At 41.8% G+C, this 20923-nt stretch overlaps 1 protein-coding gene across 2 annotated transcripts in view; it reads right to left on the bottom strand.

Moving 5' to 3' along the window:
- GPC6 (glypican 6) overlaps positions 1–20923 on the bottom strand; it is a 1124766-nt gene that overhangs the window by 114602 nt on the left and 989241 nt on the right. For both annotated transcript variants that reach the window (XM_021065371.1, XM_021065372.1), the window contains exon 5: positions 4110–4240. In XM_021065371.1, coding sequence (XP_020921030.1) covers positions 4110–4240 — 131 coding nt within the window. The remainder of the gene's footprint in view (positions 1–4109; positions 4241–20923) is intronic.

The following is a 20923-nucleotide window of genomic DNA, read 5'->3' as shown; positions in this document are numbered from 1 at the left end:
ATGTTCATCCAATGGGAGCCACAATGACTGTCATTGTTATTAAGGGATTGTCTGTCCAAAGAGGAGCCAAGAAAAGATATAATATGCTATTGTTCCCAGACTTAAAATATATTTAAATACCATTATATGTTATATAATTGTGTATGTTATAAATTATATAATATATAAAGGATACACAAATCAAGAGTTTGAAGTAAATCCCAAAATGTTCTTAGCAACATATTATAACTTGATTATACAACTTGGAATAGCCAATGAATTTTTACAGTGAATGTCCACGTGCCTTACTTCCAAACAGTTTAGCTGTGGGCTAAAGGGGAGAGGAAAAAGGATGTGACCATACCTATTAAAAAAAAAAAAAAAGATCTAAGACAAGATTTGAGCCTGAACACACACTGTGAGAATAGCTCTTTTCATTACTCTGTAATCTCACTAATTCAAGATCTCACTGATTAGGTACAAATAATTAGCAGCTCCGACAGCTGAAACTTAAATAATATGGTCCATCACCTATACGTCAATTTAAAAAAAAGTAAGCTGTTCCTATAGGAGCTGTTCCTCCTATGGATATGACGAGGACTTGCGAATAAGAGGAGGGGAATTTCATATCTGCAACTGTGGTGTGTTTACCTTTGCCTGCAGGTAGAAGAAAGGAGAAAAAAGGAAACTTTTATATTTTGCACTATTAAAACTCTAGGAAACGTTGGAAGCAATGAATGATGAGGCGGATAAGAGAAACTTCATTAGCATTTAGCATGGTGGGAAGTACTAGCTATAGTTGTAAAGACAGAAAGAAAGAAAACTGGAATCCTCCCGGCTTTGCCACCTCTGTTTCTTTACGTTTCATTCAGGTTTTCCTGAAGGCTACTGCACCTTCTCTGAATACTTGATCTATTCAGTGAAGGTTGACGGAGTTCCCCCTTGTGTGGGATTGACTTTGCAGCCCCTGCATCACTAGAGGGCAGAGACTAGCAATGAGGGCTCTGGAATTAGATGCTTCTTTATATATCTGTCATACACCAAGGGACCTCTGCAAGTTCCCTAACTTTTCTAAGTCTTAGGGACCGTATCTAGAAAATAAGAGAGAAGACTATTTATCATCACAAGCCTTGCTATAAATATTACATAATATAAGCCATGTAAAGCATATAGTCCCACAGTAAGCGTTGCGCAAATATAAGCTGGCCGTGATGAACACTGTTGCTTTTCTGAAAGATGTTCTGGGAATGACTTCCATCCATAACTGCAGTCATAGGGTGACTAATTTTCCAAGGAGAGGCTGCTAGTCATATCCTGGAGCAAAAACGTCATTTTCATTTGTAAGCTTTACAGCTCTCAGGATGTCTGGCCCCCCAATTAGGAAACAGCCTGTAGCTTCACCAGAAGGAAGCTCACCCATCCGAGAGTCGCTAGTTACGCAAATGCTCTATCCAGACTTTCAAATTTGCTAGGACTGTTTATCAACAGTGGCTGAGGGTTCCCTTGCAAAAGCATAAATTCAAGCATCCAGTTCTCAGCCAGGATGTAGATGTTAGACTTTTCGTTCACGCATAACTTCATGGATGTGGCTTACATGGAAAACGAAACTGCCTGTTTCCAAATTCCATTCTCCTGAAGAAATAAAACCCCTTTCAGAATATATCCGTTCCATGGGCAGATGCTGTGGGTGTTTCGTGTTACATTTATCCAAATTTCGACCACCTTATCAGCCCCCTCTCCATGCTATGAAAGGCTGGCTTTGGTCTTTCCTCCAAACCTTCTTCTGGAATGGACCCTGCCTCTCAACCCTCTCTCCTGCACGGCCAAGCTGCCCTTCCACCCTCCCCTTTCCTTCACTCGCTCTGTCTCCTTTTCTCTATGTCAAGACTTCCAAATGCATCTTTTTTCAGGTTTCTAGCTTGTTTGACATTTTTGGTACCACCGCTTTACGACTTTCCATGTTGTATTCTCTCATGAGTGTACTCTCACATGCCCTACATAATTTCTACTCTTTTTTTTTGTTGTTATTATTTTTTAGGGCTGCTCATGGGCACATGGAGGTTCCCAGCCTAGGAGTCAAATCACAGCTATAGCTGCCAGCCTCCACCACAGCCACAACAATGGGGAATCCAAGCCGCATCCACAACCTACACTACAGCTCACGGCAATGCCGGATCTTGAACCCACTGAGCAGGGCCAGGGATCGAACCAGAATCCTCATGGATACCAGCTGGATTCATTCCTGCTGCGCCACAACGGCACCTCCCACATCATTGCTATTCTTGATTTAGGCAATTCTTACAAAGAAATGTGTCTTTTTTGAAGTGCATGCCTTATTAACAGCAGTAGGATTATGGTGTAGTCGGACAATTTCCATAAAAATGTCTCATCCACATGGGAAAGAGTACAGCTGATCTTTTGGGGAATTTTTATAGAAAAATTTGACTTGAACACATATACACACACACCTCAATGGAAACTTGTGCTCCTAAGGAGTGTGTGACGGTCTCCAACCACAGAGACATTGGTGTTTTCATGCCCTCTTCTCTAGGGCCATTTGGAAACGAGTTACCATAGAGCCTTGTTGCTCAAGCACTGCTAGGATATTTGGCCTCTCAAAACAACCTTAATTGGTTTTGTTTTATGTATGTGTGTATGTAAATACACATGCATGTATTTTGCTGCACCCATGGCAAGTGGAAGTTCATGGGCCAGGGACTGAACCCACACCACAGCAGCGACCCAAGCTGCGGCAGAGACAATACCAGATCCTAAACTTGCTGCACCATAAGAGAGCTCCAAGACAACACTGAAATCCACAGGAAAGAAAGAAAGAAAGTGGCTTTTCATGGAACCCCCAAATGGGCTCTTTTCCCAACAGGTGATGGCACCCTGGAGCCCCCTACCTTATAGGCTAACCCAAGCTCACTAAAACCTAGAACCAGGCCCATGAAAGTCTCATTCCATCCATCTCCCAGGAGACTTTTTGCCAGGCAAGCCCCAAGCTAGTTTGATTTATACTCAGCCAAGGAGATCCAGTCAGATTCCATGGATTTCTTTCTGCTCTGCCATGTCTCTTCACCCCTTGGCTCCATCCCCTTAATTACATTTGAAATATTTTTCTTAAAGGATTTAAAAAATTGAAGAAAGCTAAACATTCCACTCTCACTTTTTTTGGGGGGGTGTCACGCCTACAGCAAGCAGAAATTCCCAGGCCAGGGATCGAACCCAAGCCACAGCAGTGACAAACCCTAGGCCACCAGGGAACTCCTGAACATGCCACTCTTTGCCTAACATATTTTTCTGTGAATGACTTTCTGTTAAAATGCAATCACTCTGTCACCAGGTTTACAGGACTGATGCAGAGTCGGTTAGTGTTTCGTGACAGGGAGACTGGTGCAAAGGGACAGAAGGACATTGTGCAGTCATCAGTGGGGCTAAAAGGGGTGATGAAGAAAAAGGCCAGAGACTCTGCAAACGTCTCCATTTTGCTGAAGACAGGTCCTATTCTGTTTTCAACTGGGTGGGGACAAATAGCAATTGTCCACTTGGTATTTGTGTTCTGCAGGTGCCAACCCAGAATCTCTGCCTCATTCGATGTATAAGAATATGCCGTTTTTCAAAAAATACGTGTTTGATGTCATATAAAGGAGCATTTTCCTCTGAAGATTCATTAATGAGGGACACAGTATGGTCTTAAAAAAGGAAGTCAGATGGAATGTTTAATAATTTACAATGGAAAACACAGAACATTTGCCTGGTTTGTGCAGCTGAGGACATAATTAGAGGTTCCTAGAGAGGAAGGTGAGGGTGGGCAGAAATCTCAACCATTAAAAAGAAAATTCCCCCCCAAATTGCTCACAAATGTGAGGGATTAGCCAGTATCTTGGGGCTCTCTGAAACTTTTTAGCAGCCAGGAATTTGTTCATGATTGAATACTTGTGAACTACAAGTTTGCTTCCTTTCTCGATGTCATTTTAAAGGTTTTAATGAAGTAGCAAATTTGTAGCAGGACAGGAAAAACTTGCTGATGACATCTTAGAACTTGTAATCCCAGTGGACAAATCTCGTGACCTCATTTTGAGTTTACTGCACTTTCCTTATGAGTAGACAATGACTAAGGCAAATACCTTTGCAGACACCTGCATGCTGTTTTCTTGCATGTTCATGATGGCTTCAGAGATCTTCACATCAATTGGGTCCATGACCGACTCAATGTTGAAGGGTCCCTCCAGTCGCTCTGCTACCAAGAGCATGGCGTCTGTTAAAAGAAAGCGACATGATTTACTTGAGAACTGGGAACTCCAGGGTCTAACCTGCGTTCAGACACTTCCAACCCAACTGGCTGAACAATCACCACTCACTCAAATTTTGTATTCGCTTTTAGAGAGTTCAAAACGGAATGAATGACTCAATCTTAAAGTGGTATTTTGTTTTATTTCATTGGAAGGTTTAAAATTATGGTACCTATATAGAACCAGGACTGAAAAATGAAAAAATGAGTTCACATTAAGAGAACTTATTAATCCTTTCAAGTGACGTTAAAAAAAAAAAAAAAGTCAAAAATGGAGTTAATCTCTTCTTCTTCCGAGTAGGGCAAAAACTGAGAATATTCAAAAAGTGTTAATTTGAGAATCTGGGGAATGCTTTAAGGTCCAGACCCAACCTAAGGATAACTATGTATGTGAAGCCTTTCTGGATTCCCCGCGAAGAACAGACCTGTCCCAGCTTGGTGCTGTCACTCCACCTAGCATGCCCTTTGGTCTTCACATGTTGACACCTTTGGGGGCAGGGAAACTTCTCTCACTTGTTTTTGTATATTCAAGGCTTATTATGGTGCCTATCCCATGGTAAGCTTTTGAAAAATGTCTGCGGGAGTTCCCACTGTGGTGCAGCGGCAACAAATCCAACTAGTATCCATGAGGATATGGGTTCAATCCTTGGCCCACTGCGTGGGTTAGGATCTGGTGTTGCTGTGAGCTGTGCTGTAGGTCTCAGATGCGGCTTGGATCCTGCATGGCTGTGGCTGTGGAGCAGGCTGGCAGCTGCTGCTCTGATTTGACTCCTAGCCTGGAACTTCCATATGCCACAGGTGGGGCCCTAAAAAAAAGCCACACGCACACACACACAGAGAAAATTATATTTGGCTGGAGTTGAACTAAAGTCCTGCTTGGGATCCTTTGGTTTTCTGGGGAAAATGGTAACAGTGATATGGAGGCAAGTTATGAATTAGAGGTTAGTTGCCGGGGGTTCTCAACCTTGCCACTAAGTAGCTGTCTGGCAATGGGAAAAACCTCTGAGTTTACTGGGCCACAGATTAGTGAGGTGTGTAAAAGGGATCTACGAGGAGTCTCCCAGTGTCTACGGCGAGTGGCATAAGGGGCATATGTCTGTTCTTTATGCTGCTGGAAACTGGCCCACCTTTGCTCTTAGCATCCAGGGCATAGTTGGTAACTTGTCTCAACCTGGACTATTGAATTGAACATTCTGTGATGACAAAATGTGGCTATTGAAATTTGAAATGTGGCTGATGTGATTGAAGCATTAAATTGTTAATAAATTAACTTGCCTTTAAGTAACTTAAATATAATTAAAATATCCACTTGGGACCAGCAGTTGCCATATTAGACGGCACCGCCTCGACTTCTAACCTACACACTCAAGAGCTCTCACATTTTTCCATTGTTAAAACTCTCGCAGCCAATCTTAAAACAGTGTCGCTTTTCAAAATAATGTGTTTATTATCAGATATTTGGAAAATACGGAAAAGACAAATAAAGGAGAGAAACACACCCACAATCCCACTTCCCAGAATAATACCATAAACAGCCTGGTATACACCCTATGGTTTTTTTTTTTCCTCTGTGCATGAATATTTTAAGCATGCAGCTGAAAATATACTTACATATATTGTATATCTGCTTTCTAAATGTAATATATTATTAATGTAACATGCTGTTTATAGTAGCTGTTTTATAGTTTTAGGGTGAGGACAACAAATTTTATTTTATTACCTACCCTGCCATGCTCAACCAAGTCCAAATCAAAATTTTTCAGGGTTATAAGTCATTATGAATTAGGCAGGTGAGAAAACCTAAGATCGATGAAGTTTTACGAGAAAGTACTGTCTGGGAAGCAGAATCACATTTTTAAAGAGCATCAGGCTTTGTGAACAGCATCAGCTTTCATACTATCTCCTGGCTTTCTCGGCCACATCTTATAACTAGGCCCTAGATCTCCTCCTAATGGAATGAACGAGAAAGAAAGCACGCAGGGCAGCACCACGAGCACCAGGGAGGTTCCTCTGTCCCACCTCCACCCCTAGTACTCAGTCCCATGTTAGTTTCACGACACAAGTGGCATGAAACACTTAAGTGCGAACGAGGACTCATAAAAAAACCTTCTAACAGCAAGTTTACTGACTTTTCCCTTAATGCAGACCTATCTGCGCATGTCAGATCAGGATCTTACAACAAAGGTAGTAATTTCTCAGATTTTTTTTTTTTTTCTTTCTAAGGCTGCACCTGCAGCATATGGAAGTTCCCAGGCTAGGGATCGAATCAGAGCTGTGGATGCCGGCCTAACCACAGCCATGGCAACTCAGGATCAGAGCTGCCTCTGTGACCTATACTGCAGCTTGCAGCAACGCTGGATCCTTAACCCACGGAGCAAGGCCAGGGATCGAACCTGCATTCTCATGGATACCAGTTGGATTCTTAACTGCTGAGCCACAACAGGAACTCCCTCTCTGGATCTGAATGACCTAATTATCTGGCAGTAGGGTCAGAGGATGCACACTGTTTGGTCGTAGCATCTCCATATTGAAGGTGTTTTCTCCATTAATTTTTTTTAAAGGTGGCTAACTGCTGCCTGAGAGCCGCTCTCTTTCTCTTATGTCTATTTTGTGTTTGTAAAAAAATAATCCTTTTTTTTTTCTGTTAAACTTGCCAATAGGCTTTTTGATGATGATTAATTATGATGAATGAGCAAGTTTTTCTGGACAAGTATATCCTGCTGGAAGAATCAAGGAATCCTTGTACAGGAAAAGGAACTGGCCCTATGGAATTATCCAAAAATGCAATTAAAGGAACTGATAACTATGGGATGCTTAATTGTGTGCTTTATCGAAGTATTTGCATAAATCATTATGCAAAGAGTACTGGTCATCACAGTATGGCTAGTTATCCAACAAGAATGGGTTGAGCTGAGATAGCATAATGTTGGCCCTACCGGAAGTCTGTAGGCAGCTGTGCTCTGGGAAGAAAGGACAAGCTTTGGATTGGATCATAAGGACAGCATACCGTCACAGTTTGCAATTACAGGTTCTAAAGTATCTCTCAGAAGGTTCTCTTGTTTAAATTAAAACACTCCCTTCTCACCAGACATTCCCTTCAATAGGTGAAGCAAAGGTGCTTTGATTTGTATCAGACAGTTGAGGAGTGTCTCTTTGATGACTTCAATCTCTGTTCCTTTCCCACCACAGAGCTCACCCTCCTGGGTCTGAAACTCATCTCTTATTTTAGTTTTTAGTTTTGGCCACACTGGCTGTGTATGTCAGTTCCCAGGCAGAGAGTGAATCCAAGCCGCAGCTAGGCAACACTGGATTCTTAACCTGCTACGCCACAGAACACTCTCTCATCTCTTATTTTTTGACCCCAACCATGATAAGGATGACTCTCTCCCAAGCAGTTGTCTGCTTGCCTTGGAAAAAGGTCATCCTACTGATAGCCCTGCCTATTAACCATGTAACCAAATGGCCACATTCACTCAAGTTTCTTGGTCCTGAATTTCTGTTCTTTATACCAATTCATTTGCTTTCTTATACAGAGAAATTCAAGGCAATGCTTTTTTGGGGGGGCCGGGGGTGGGGGCTGTGCCTGTGGCATGCAGAAATTCCCCAGCCAGGGACTGAAACTGTGTCACCAGAGTGACTCAAGCCACTAGTAGCATTAACCACTAGTCCACCAGGGAAATTCAAGGGGATACATTTCTGATATAGGTATATGTGTTTATTTTGCTTTTAATTTAGATCACCAGTGAGAATATGCTACTTTAAACTATTGGTTTAGGCTATTACTAATTGAAAACTATGTATATAAATAAATTCATTTTACTGAGTAAAATTAGATTCTCCTTTGAAGATTCAAAAGCCAATCAAAACCTCAGAATCATTGCTAAGACTAATAAGGTACATGCAATTAACACTAATATATTGGATATGTAAACATTTGTTAAGAGGGTAGATTTCAGGTCATGTGTTTTTTACCACACACACACACACACACACACACACACACACACACACGCAAAGAATAGCGATGACCGTTGTGCTGATCAACTACAGAGGTTCTTATTAATCAAACTACCTATTGATAAATCATTAATCAGGATAAATGTACATCAATATATTGAAACACTATGTTGCTTTTACAAAGAAATACATGAATTCTTCTAATTCCTGGAAAAGTTGAGATAGAATAATGTGCAAAACACTTAGATAAGATAACATGAGTGCACTGATGATAGCCATACCTGGGTTTTGGGTTCGAATGAGAGAAAGGCTGGCAGAGGGATGTCAATAGCGTTTTTCTGGGCTTTTCTTTTTTCTTTTTGGCTGCGTCTGCAGCATGTGGGAATTCCCAGGCCAGGGATCGAACCCAAGCCACAGCAGTGACCTAAGCCACTGCAGTGACAACACCGGATCCTTAACCCATTGTGCCACAAGGGTACTCCTGGACTTATGTTTTTCTACCGCAAAGCTATTTGTGAAAAAAAGTTAGTTGATGGAAGGCCAGGTAAACCTACACAAATAACTGGTATATGGATGACCATCGGTAGAAAAAAATTAAAAACAAAACTGCATGTCTCCTTGTGATATAATCATCCCTCCCCCAGTCAGTTCTCCTGTTCCATTGTTCTTAATATACATGTTGGGATTCCCCAGGGTTACAAAAAGAAAAGCAGCTTTTTGGAAAACTCCTCTAATATTTTGCATTTCTGCTATAAAGGGTCATGCTCTTCGCAGCTGCCTTTAGGAGTCTCTTTAAACACATTACGAGGTGAGAAAGTGACAGTGGAAAGCCAGAGTTGCCAGCCGGGGGACTTGGAACATGCTTGTAAGCGGACGGGGGCTCTTCCTCGGGCCCCAGACCCCAGATGGCAAGAGGGTCTGCCTGGTCCATCCGTGGTCCGCTGAGCAGCCAAGCGCATCCCTGCTTGACTGGTTTGCCTCCCACCTGCTGGGCAAGTCTGTCACCAGTCAAGCTCCCCAGGTGTCCAGAGAACCTTTTCTCTCCTTTGGGGCTGAGGGAAGCCATGCCTCTGTCTCCTCCCAAAGCAAACACAGAACAATTTTATGACACCAAGGCAGTAGTTGGTAAGTTTCTCTGAAACCAATTATGTCACCACATGGCCATAACTTCCTTCAGAGGCTGCCATCCTGTGCTATCTTAATTATCTCTGAGCCATTTATATTTTGAAATATTTGTAACATTATTTTTAACGGTGCTCTTGGAGCTGTTATCTATTGCCAATTAAACCACGGCAGTTCTAGTATGTCAGCTAATGATCTGTTGGGTCTTTCTGACCATATCTCCTGTATTGTCCACATTTTGTTTCTCATTAAACAAAGGACTATTGTCTTGCTCAAGCAGCAGACATAACTTTTGTTTCTCAATGGAGAATAACATTGAGATGGATTAGAAGAAACTGTTATCTCAGCATGAAATTCTGATGCACAGGGAGATAGGATGGCCCGTGTAGCACACAAGGCACTAAATAGCAGCTCAGCAAGAAGGTGCCCACTCAAAGGCTGCAGGTAAAGCTGCACTTCTGGGTCAAGGCCTTCTGTTCACATAAGCATGGGCTTTCTGGTTAGGCGTGAGGAAATCTGACTCTGGTTAGATGAAGCCAGGTGACTGGGTTTCTGTTTGGGTTCCTCCGTTAATGTCTGAGAGATAATGTGTGTCGCTTAATTCGCAGAGTCCCATTTTCTTCATCAAAGAAATGGAGAGTAAGACAACCCTACCTAATAGTGGTGGTGTGAGGAATCAAATGAGATAGCACATGTAAAGTTGTTAGCACAATGCCTGGCACACAATGAACTCTCAACGAAATTTAGCTACTGTAAGACACTATCTCTGGGCACTGGAAGTGGAAAGGAGAGGACCAACTGGCAAGATATTTTGGTGGAAGTCCTGATCACACAAGAGACATGTGTAGCAGCTCAGCAAGAAGGTGCCCACTCAAAGGCTGAGGTAAAGCTGCACTTCTGGGTCAAGGCATTGATCACAGAAACTGATGGGAGAAGTAAGGGAGTAAAAGGCACACAGATGTCGAGCTGGTACTCTTTTGTATGTTAAATTAATGTTTTAATAATAACTGCTTTTTGATGGATGAGTTCATCCATGAGAGACACAAAACTGCACTATTTTCTCACGATGTGCCTCTTTTTGCCAATTAAAGATCATTATAAAGTCTTTGACTCACTTCTCATGGAGAGGTGGGGTTTATGCCCAATTTTCTTGAATCTGGGTGGGCTCCGTTACTGCTGTGACTAATAGCATACAGTGGAAGGGACACTCCTAGTTTCCAGGGGTATTTAGGAAACGTTAGCTTCAACTTTCTCTCTTTTTAGACTCTTCTCTGAGATCACCAGGCTGGACTGGCCAAATGTAGGCTCTCTGGGGTACAGATTTCCAGCCACCTTTCCTGTTAGAACAAAATATTGTGTCTTCAACATAACTGATATGTTGAAACCTAATCCCCGGGTTGATGGTATTTGGAGGTGGGGTCTTTGGACGGTGACTAGGTCATGAGGGCTGAACCCACATGAATAGGATTAGCTTCCTTCTAAAAGAGACCCTAGAAAGCCCCCTTGTCCTTTCGATCATGGGAGGACACAGTGAGAAGATGACAGTCCGTGTATCTGGAAGCAGGCTTCACCAGACACTGATCTGCCATTTGCCTTGGTCTAGAACTTCCCAGCATTCAGAACTGTAAGAAACAAACGTTTGCTCTTTAAGCCACCCGGTCCATGACATTTTTGTTATAGCAGCTCCAATGGACTTAAGACTCCTGCCAAAGCGTCAGACGTAGGAGGGAGGCCACCTAGACCAGCCCATCTGCTTGCTGCTTCCCATCTGGTGACCCTGTCAATGCCACGTGGGGCAGAAGAATCAGCCAGCAGAGGCTTCCTGAATTCTTGATCCACTGTTACTGTGGTTGATAATACCATGGTTGTCATTTTAAGCTGCTAAATTGGAGGATAACTTGGTTTGCAGCAACACAAAACTGGAGCAGCCAAATTACAATATTTACAAAATACTCAGAGATCTTTTCCCTATGATTTGTTTGACAGGACTCGAATTATTCAGAACTCTAGTCAATTAATATTTGACAAATGTTGCATATATGATGTAACCAGGTTCCAACCACTGGAATCTTCAAGAAAAAAGAACACATTGCCCAAAGGGAACATACAAAAAGGACCCGTTCTAAGTGCACTTAGTGTTCCAGCCCATCAGCACAGTAGGCCAGGTGATACCCGCTAGCCTTAGGTTCTGATGTGTTTCCCTGAGATGTGAGCCTGAGAGAGAGAGAGCAAGAGCAGATTTGGATGAAGGTAAGGTTGGAAGAAGGCAAGGATCTGTATTTTCCTCTAAGTGTTTGACTTTTTGAAGAGCAAAGGCTCTGACATAAGGAGCCAGACATTATCTCTGATCTCTAGATGGCACTGGATTAAAATTATCTTCCTGCAGGACTCCTGCAGGCTTTGCTCCCCTAGCATATAAATATTTAAGTAGGACTTCAAACGATTAGACATGTCTTAAATTTAGGTTTTTTTTGTTTGTTTGTTTGTTTTTGTCAGCCACACCCACGGCCTATGGAAGTTTCTGGGCCAGGGATCGAATCTGAGCCCAAGCTGTGACCTACGCCACAGCTGCAGCAAAGCCAGGTCATTAACCCAGGGTGCCATATGGGGAACTCCTTAAATTTACTTTTTGAAAAAAAAAAAAAAAAGATGTAAAATGAGAAATGACTTTGTTGAATGCTACTGATTTTAAGCTGGAAGAGAATGGTTTTTAAAATGTTTTAGAGGAGGCAAGAAGAGAAAGGCTTTCTTTTAAAATGAGATGTTATTAATCTTTTCATAAGTAACAAGAGTAAAATAACTTTGAAAATTCAATGGGGGGGTGATAAAATGGATGGAGGTGTCAGAAGGTACAAACTTTCAGGTCCACAAGTCCTGGGATGTGGTGTATAGCCTGGGGACCATACTTAACAAAACTATAGTGAAAACTTGCAAGTGGCTAAGAGAGTAAATCTGAAAAGTTCTTACCACAGTTAAAAACACACATGATAACTATGTGAGGTGGTGGATGTGTTAACAAACCTTATTTTGATCACTGTTTTGCAATTACGTGTGTATCAAATCATGTTGTATACCTTAAACTTACACAAGGTTATACGTCAACTCTATTTTGATAAAGCTTGAAAGAAGGGAATAGTAAATTGAAATAAGCTCAACTTCACCTGCTTGTTATGTGACAAGGAGTGCCACCATGTCACTATGAATTGGTGGCAGGGAGAGACACAGGAGTGGTCCGGGTTGCCCACTTCGTGCTGTTTATAATCATTTGGAACCGATAACGATGAAATACAGGAGGGTCAAAAGAATTATTTTTCTTTCTTTGAGGGACATTTGAGTTGAGTTAATAACATGTCCTTTCAAAGTCCTCATTACATCTTTTAAATTTGTCCTAATAATTTACTCTTCAAAAAAGTGAAATCTATAAGCACAGTTGGTTGTTGTCTCAGAAGCTCATAGCATCTGATTTTGCTTTTCTTTAGAAGCAGGGCTCCTCCTCCTTTACATCTGCAGCATCGTTGTTTTCCTTTCACCAAGTTAATTTTCTCTTGCTGAGAAGCAGACATAAGAATTTAAAAAAAACCTAGTAATTTTACTTTATTTTTTATTAAAAAATTTGTTTTTAATCTTTTTAGGGCCATACCCATGGCATACAGAGGTTCCAGGCTAGGGGTTGAATCGGAGCTGCAGCTGCTGGCCTACACCACAGCCACAGCAGTGAAGGATCTGAGCCGTGTCTGTGACCTACGCCACAGCTCACGGCAACGCCAGATGCTTAACCCACTGAGCAAGGCCAGGGATCGAACCTGCGTCCTCATGGATGCTAGTCAGATTCGTTTCCACTGAGCCACGATGGGAACTCCCTAAAAATCTAGTAATTTTAAAAGCACTCTGGTAAATTCCTTTGTCAGCACCCAGGTACACATCGATACGAATACTTAATATTAATACGAGTAAACCTGCTTCAGTGTTTATATCTAGGCTCTTTTATGGGCCTGCCGTGACATGCATGTGTTAGAGGGCCCTTTGGCTTGCTGGTGACAGGAACACTGAGTGCACACAGCTTTTGATTTCACCCAAATCAAGATTAAAATGCTCATGAGATCTTGGACTGGTACACGATTCAGGAGAGGCCTGGAGAGAGAGCCCAGCTGGCGGGGTGAGGACTGCCCAACAGCAGCAGAGAGACAGGGCCCGAATAACTGGGAGAAGGAGCAGCCTTGAGACTAGGGAATTTGAACTTTCCTCGTCAGAAAGGGAGGTTCCCCTTTTTAAAGTTTCTTTTGTTTTTCTGTTTTTCCTTATTAAAGACAATTTCACTTTAAAAACTTACAGCTCTAAAGGAAAGAAAATGATATAAAACAAACGGTGCAGATGAATGTGTGCCATTTCATGTTTTAACAAATGTCTGCCTCGTAGAGTTGAAAGAAATTTTTGTGTTTTTGATTTTTAAGGGCATTCTAACATGAAGACATTGTCATCTGTAGAATTAAACATTTTTTTTTTCTTAATTTAGGGCCGCACCTATGGCATATGGAGGTTCCCAGGCTAGGGGTCAAATGGGAGCTGTGAGTTGCTGGCCTACACCACAGCCACAGCAACTCCAGATCTGAACTGTGTCTGTAACCTACAACACAGCTCACGGCAATGCCGGATTTTTAACCCACTGAGTGGGGCTAGGGATCGAACCTGCCTCCCCATGGATACTAGTCCGGTTTGTTATCACTGAGCCACAACGGGAACTCCTCATTTGTAGAGTTATGATGCCTAAGACTGCCAAACAGGGAGAAGAGGTTCCCCTCTCTGGACTCTATTTCTTATTTTTCACGCTGATGGCTCTCTCCACCTCTGGCTTTGCTGCTCTGCAATCTCTTCCCTGGCATAGCCAGCAGAGATGGCTTCTAAAAATGCAAATCTGATGAGGTCACTGCCTTGCTCTAAAGGTTGCCTTTGCCTTCAGGATAAAGTCTGAACCTCTTAGCCTGGCATAAGGAAGGCTCTTCACAAGCTGCTCTCAGCCCCCTCGGCAGCCCAGCCTGACCACCCCTGGTGCCCGCGCCCCCTCCCTACACAAAGACTCTCTCCTCCGAGCACCATCAGAACAATGACGTTTAAGTTGTCACCCAGATCCCACACGCAGCCTGTCCAAGCTGAAATCGATGACTCACAAGTTATTCTAAACACAGCCTATTCTCATGTTACCTGCTCAAGAACTTCCAAGGGTTCAAGTTTAAAAAGAGACTTATAATCAGCCTCCACCCCTCTCTCTTTTAATTCATGTCTTGCTATTCGACATGTTCTATGGTTTCCTGCTATTACGAATAATGACACGGTGAGTATCTTTGTACATAATTCATCTAACACGTGTGCAAATAAATCTGTTGGATACAGTCTCATAAGCCAGACTGCTGGCCAAGGATATGAGTGTTTAAAATGCTGAGGGTGAGTGCTGGAGTTTTTCCCTGCAAAGGCTGTACCAGTTTACATCCCCAATAGTAATACATGACCGCGTCTGGTCCTCGAAGCCTCAAACTTTTAGATGTTGTTAAGATCAAATGCTTGGATCTATGCCAATCTGATAGGGTAAGAAACTGCCTCTCCTTGCGGTTTTAACTCGAATTTCCCTCATTAAAGCTTGCACATCCTTAAGTACATTTAAAAGCCATCTCAATTGCTCTCTCTCTTCATCGTCTTTGTTCACTTATTTTTCTCTTAGATTGTTAATTCTTTCATATTGATATGAAGGGATTTCTTTTCTTTTCTTTTTTTTTTTTTTTTGTTGTATTTTTGCTATTTCTTGGGCTGCTCCGGCAGCATATGGAGGTTCCCAGCCTAGGGGTTTAATCAGAGCTGTAGCCACCAGCCTACACCAGAGCCACAGCAACGCAGGCTCCGAGCTGCGTCTGCAACCTACACCACAGCTCATGGCAACGCCAGATCGTTAACCCACTGAGCAAGGGCAGGGACCGAACCCGCAACCTCAGGGTTCCTAGTCGGATTCGTTAACCACTGCGCCATGACGGGAACTCCATGAAGGAATTTCTTTTTAAAAAATACATTAAAAATGTCAACGCTTGGGTGACATGAATGACCACTTTCCCCCAGTGGCTGTTTATCTTTTGACTTTATTCATGGTAGTTTTTGCTATACAAAAATTAAAAAAAAAATTGTGCAGTCAAATCTATCAATCTTTTGTTTAAATTTTTTGATCTCACATCATATTTTATTTATTTATTGATTGATTGATTTGTTAGGGCCGAAGGTATGGCATATGGAAATTCTGGGCTAGGAGCTGAATCGGAGCTGCAGCTGCTGGCCTACACCACAGCCACAGCAACGCAGGATCCGAGCCACATTTGCAAACTACACCATGGTTCACGGCAACACCGGAGCCTTAACTCACTGAGCGAGGCCAGGGATCGAACATGCCTCCTCATGGATACTAGCTGGGTTCATAACTCGCTGAGCCACAACGGGAACTCCATCTTGCATCATATTTATATAGGCTTTTTCCTTTCCAAGTTCATCCCTATGACTAGTCTACTACCATGCTCATTATCACTTACTAGCTTCCTTGTGTTCCTTGAATATGGGCCAGACCCTCTCCTGCCCCAGGGCCTTTGTACTTACTGTTTGTTCCTCCTTCCTTGAATACATTTTCTGTATATTTATTATCAATCTCTTATTTTCTCAAATTCCACTTCTCAAAAAAACCTTCCTTAACTACCCTGCAAACTCCCACTCTTAATCCAATGGCTTTATTCTTCGTAGCACCTAATATTTGCTGAATTATTTTATGGGTATTTGTTATTGTTCCTCTTTCTCCCACTGCTATGGAACCCTCAAAAGAACAGGGACTTCCTTTTTGTTGTTCACTTCTGTAGTCTCATCACCTAGAACAACACATGGATCCTAAGAGTTGTTAAGCAAACATTTGGCAGATGAATTATTGAAAAAATTTTTAAAATCTTTCTAGATGTTCTTCTAGTACCTTAACAAAAACTGACTGGCTCCCCTCCCCACTGCCCCCAAACTCCCCCTTCCTACTCCCCTGCCACCTACATCATCAAAAATGCCTGCACAATTTTATTAGTGCCGGCCTACAGGATAAATAGCCCCGTGATGGCTTTTGATGTGTTATAAGGGAGATGAAGAGTTTCTGTGGGAATTTAGAATCCTATTGTACTTTTTTATTAGGTAGAAATAACTTTTTAGATCTTTTCTCTTGAAATTGAAAAGCATGGCTGGTTTTCTTTCTGTCAGAGGTCTTTTCTGGGTTAATCTAAAAAAAAAAATGTTGACATTTTTGGTTTTACCAAAGAAGGTAATTCTTGCTGTTTCTCAAGACTCCACGTTTGCCATTAAGTTTCAAAACAATCTTCTGGGATGAATGTCATTCTTGTTTCTTCCCTGTAATTGGTTCACATTCATAAAACATCAAATTGATGATCCTCTTTTTCCTGTGTTACCAGTTCAGTAGGGTGTTAGGTACATTAAAAAATACCTTTAAAAGAGATGAGACCATGGCAGGGATGAGATCTAGCTAAAGAAACCATAGTAGCACAAAGTGAGGTAAATAATAGCAAATGGAAGTGAACCAATTAAGTGCCATTTAAAACAACGTACAGATATCTGATTCAAAAATAAAATGGGGATAGCCACCTAGAATCATTCCCGTAACTAAAGAGCTAAAGCCAAATCGAAGAGAATCTAATGAAAATAACTGTTTACCTTGAAACCAGATCCCGGAAGAGGAGGAGAGAACAAATATACAAACTAATTTAATTCTGAAACCAGTGCAAACAAAGAGGTTTATTTTGCTTCCACACTGTAAAAGAAAATGCAAATTGTTGGGGGGGGGGAACTCATTCACTAGTAGTCCTAGCACAGTACAGAAATTAGAATCTACAGGATTCATTTTCAGATGTTGGTTCCTTTTTAGTAGAATGATGCATTGCATTTCATAAAAAATAATATATTCATGCAGGCATCATCTCACTGCTACATTATATATTTGAGATGTTTAGTTATATCAGAAGCCAGAAAGAGTGGGCCTTGTAAATCATGACTTTGATGGACATCGAAGTATATACTACCAACCATAACCCTTTATTTAAATTTTTATTGCTGATTCTTCATATGAATAATTTTTTATGTCATTTGTAGCTAGGAATGTTCAAATAATTCACATCAACCTATCAGTCTTTGCCTTGATGATGAATCACAGAATTTAAGGGGTAAAGAGTTTTTCAGGTCCTTCTGAGAGAACTGCATCTTTATCTTTACATCCTTAAAGTCTTCTATAGGGATTTGGAATCTAGTGGGTTGATTTGGACCAACCAGTGGGCTTTACAGTTTAGGACAACAGACCCAAAGGAGGAAAGCAAATCCTTCACTGTAAACAGCAGTCTCTGCACCCAGAATCATCATTTGCTCTCACTCTGTTACACCAAGCATCTACAGTGCTCAAATAGTATCCATGTGCTTACCCGCTATTTTATTACTTATTAAATGCCAAGTGCTTCACCACTTTTAAAGAGAATATTAAGAGAGAAAACATAGATGATAAAGATAAAGCATTTTGGCCCCATCCAAGCCTCTTCTTTGCTGCAATTACACTACTGTCTTAAATTCCCCTAGAGACCCCATTATTTCTTCTCTCTCTCTTCATTTTTAAAGCTGTGCCTGCAGTATGTGGAAGTTTCTGGGCCAGGGACTGAACCCGAGCCACAGCAGTGACTCAAGCCACTGCAGTGACAGTGCTGGATTCTTAACCTGCTACACAACAGAACTCTGAGACTCTGCTCTTTGAAGGTGGGCACCACGATCCTGAATTGTCCTTGACAAGCTTATAACAGTGGGCGCATCCCTCTTTATCAACCTGCATATCACACTTGAGCTACTCTGACTCCCTCACCAGGTTGTATGGCCTTTGTGGTCGTCCTGGGAGGCTGTGTGTGGGCTAGGCATGGTCGTGAGCTGCATGTAAGCTCATGGCCTAGTAACATCAGTTGTTGGCTCTGTGACCTGATGCAACTTACTTAACCTCTGTGATCCTTGGGGTCCTCTGTTATTTTGGGGCCTCTTCCTGCATCACCATGGGGATCAGGTGCAGCACTAGGCAGGTAGCACAGAAATGCTTATTATTATATTATTATTATTCTATCTTTGTGGAGAGAAAGGTTCATTTCCCAATAAAGCTCATACTGAAGGTTTGAGTTCATCATCATCCATGAAGTTGTAAACTTTTACTGAAAGAGGACAATATTTGAAAAGATACATACACCCCTGTAGCAGCACTATTCACAATAGCCAAGACATGGAAGCTACCTAAATATCCATTGAAAGATGGATGGATAAAGAAGATGTGGTGCATATATACAATGGAATATTACTCCGCCATGAAAAGAATGAAACATTGCCATTTGCAGCAACATGAATGGACCTAGAGATTCTCATACTAAGTGAAATAAGTCAGAGAAAGACAAATATCATATGATATCACTTCTAAGTGGGATCTAATAAAATGATACGAAAGAATTTATTTACAAAATAGAAACAGACTCACAGATTTTGAAATCAAATTTATGGTTGCCATAGGGCAAAGAATTGGGGAGGGATAAATTAGGAGCTCGGAATGAATAGATACATACTATTACACATAAAATGGATAAACAACAAGGACCTACTGTATAGCACAGGGAACTATACTCAGTATCTTGTAATAACCTATGATGGAAAAGAATCAGAAAAAGAATATACATACATGTATAACTGAATCACTTTGCTGTACACCTGAAATAAATGCATAGTTGACTTACATTGTTGTAAGTACTTCAATTAAAAAAAAATAACACTACCTAGTCAACCCCTTTATTTTATAGAGAAGGTCACCAATGGTGGGGCTGTGACCATTGCCTGGTTCCCTGTCGTTCAACCAGCTGTCTCTGGACTTCACCACACTGCCTCCTGTACAATCAGCCAATCAATCATTTAAAAAAAGGACCAGTTAAAGCATTTTAGTCAATGAACTAAAAAAGACTAAACTTTCTTCCCACTGTATTGCAGTTAAAGCAATTCTCCTATTTCTCCCTCCTTTGCCCTAAAAGTTAATAAAGCAAATCACCCCAGAGACGATTTGTTCCTGTAGCACAAGGCCTGCATCCTACATGGAATGAATCACAAACCTCTTCCAGAACCAATAAAAAATAAATAAATGAAAAGTCAGGTGTGTTGTCAGAATTCCCTGCTGGGTCAGAACAGAGTGATTAGTGGGCAATTCAGCCAGCAATGGGAGCCCTTTTCTCCTGCTCGTCTGTGTACTGGTATTATTAAAAAATATATTTTTTTTATTATTTTGTTGCTCAGTGCCATGTGAACCAAAAGGAAATGAAAAAGAGGGCAGCGTGTCCTGCATCATGGGTTTCTAGACCCAAAGCAAAAAGCTGGATTATTTAAAAAAAAGAAAGAAAGAAAGAAAGAAAAAAACTCATTTTAGGAGGTGAGGATTCATTTCTTCTCATCTCTGCTACATCCTCGGAAAGTGTAGGATAACTTTTGTTATTTCCTTTGTCTTTACATCATGTTTAAAGGTATCTTCAAAATATACTCCACGGTGAAGATAACGATTGCTTTCCAGCTAAGGAGAGAGGAAGAGAAGAGGAGCGGGCGAGATGGAGGGAGAGAGAGAGAAAACATACTAGGTTCTCGAGGGGACTGAGCACCAACACAGCGTTTCAACCAGCCTGGGTCTGGTACTGTTGTAACAACATGAGGGCCTGGAGATTCCCTTTGACGGCTGCAGCAGTGGGAAGTGCTAACAGCAGCTTTCCTGGCTGTGGACCAAGACCCTAGAGGTGGAAGGGCTTGCCCAGAAGCTCATAGCTTATGGATAGTAAGGTAGGTCCTGTTTCGAGAAAGGCCAGACCTTGCCATCTGTGATGCACTTGAACCTGTCAGTCCAGCCAAGGGGATCTGCCTGAGGCTCAGGAAGGTGGGCCTGAGAGGTTAACAGGGTTGAGGTGGGGCAGTCACTGCCTGCTCCAGGGCTTCAAAACTGCATTTCTCTGACCTCACTCTTTCAAACAAACAAGGGCCCTTGGGAACTTCAGGCAGCAGCCTTCCCATTGCAAGCCATGGGCCTCTTTCTGAGCCCTCTCTCACTAGGCTTTTCCAGAACTTAGCTCTGGAAAGTAACCTCGCTGATTATGAGAGTGCAGTGGTATTTTCTGTCCTTAGAACAGGTGTACAACTGGGGAAGGAATATTTGACACTGGCTCTAAAATGAAAGGTAACATCATTGATTTGGTTTTCAGAAAGCTATCCCTATTTTCCTATTAGAGTTCTTTTTATGCTAAAGAACTCAATAGGTGAGTTGATGGAAAGGATTTTAGGCCAGAGTTACTTCCTTTTAATCATAAATCGATTCTGTTGGCCCAGCTCTTTTCGGTCACCAGGACGTGGACACCACCCGCTCACTGGAAATTTCCATGGAGTGTCTATGTGTGTTCATTTTACAACACTTGGAAAATGCAAAACAGCAACAACAACGAAAAGAGAATAACGATTATTTAC

Source organism: Sus scrofa, chromosome 11, assembly GCF_000003025.6.
Source record: "Sus scrofa isolate TJ Tabasco breed Duroc chromosome 11, Sscrofa11.1, whole genome shotgun sequence".
NCBI classification, from domain to species: domain Eukaryota; kingdom Metazoa; phylum Chordata; class Mammalia; order Artiodactyla; family Suidae; genus Sus; species Sus scrofa.
This window is presented reverse-complemented; position numbering and strand designations above follow the sequence as displayed.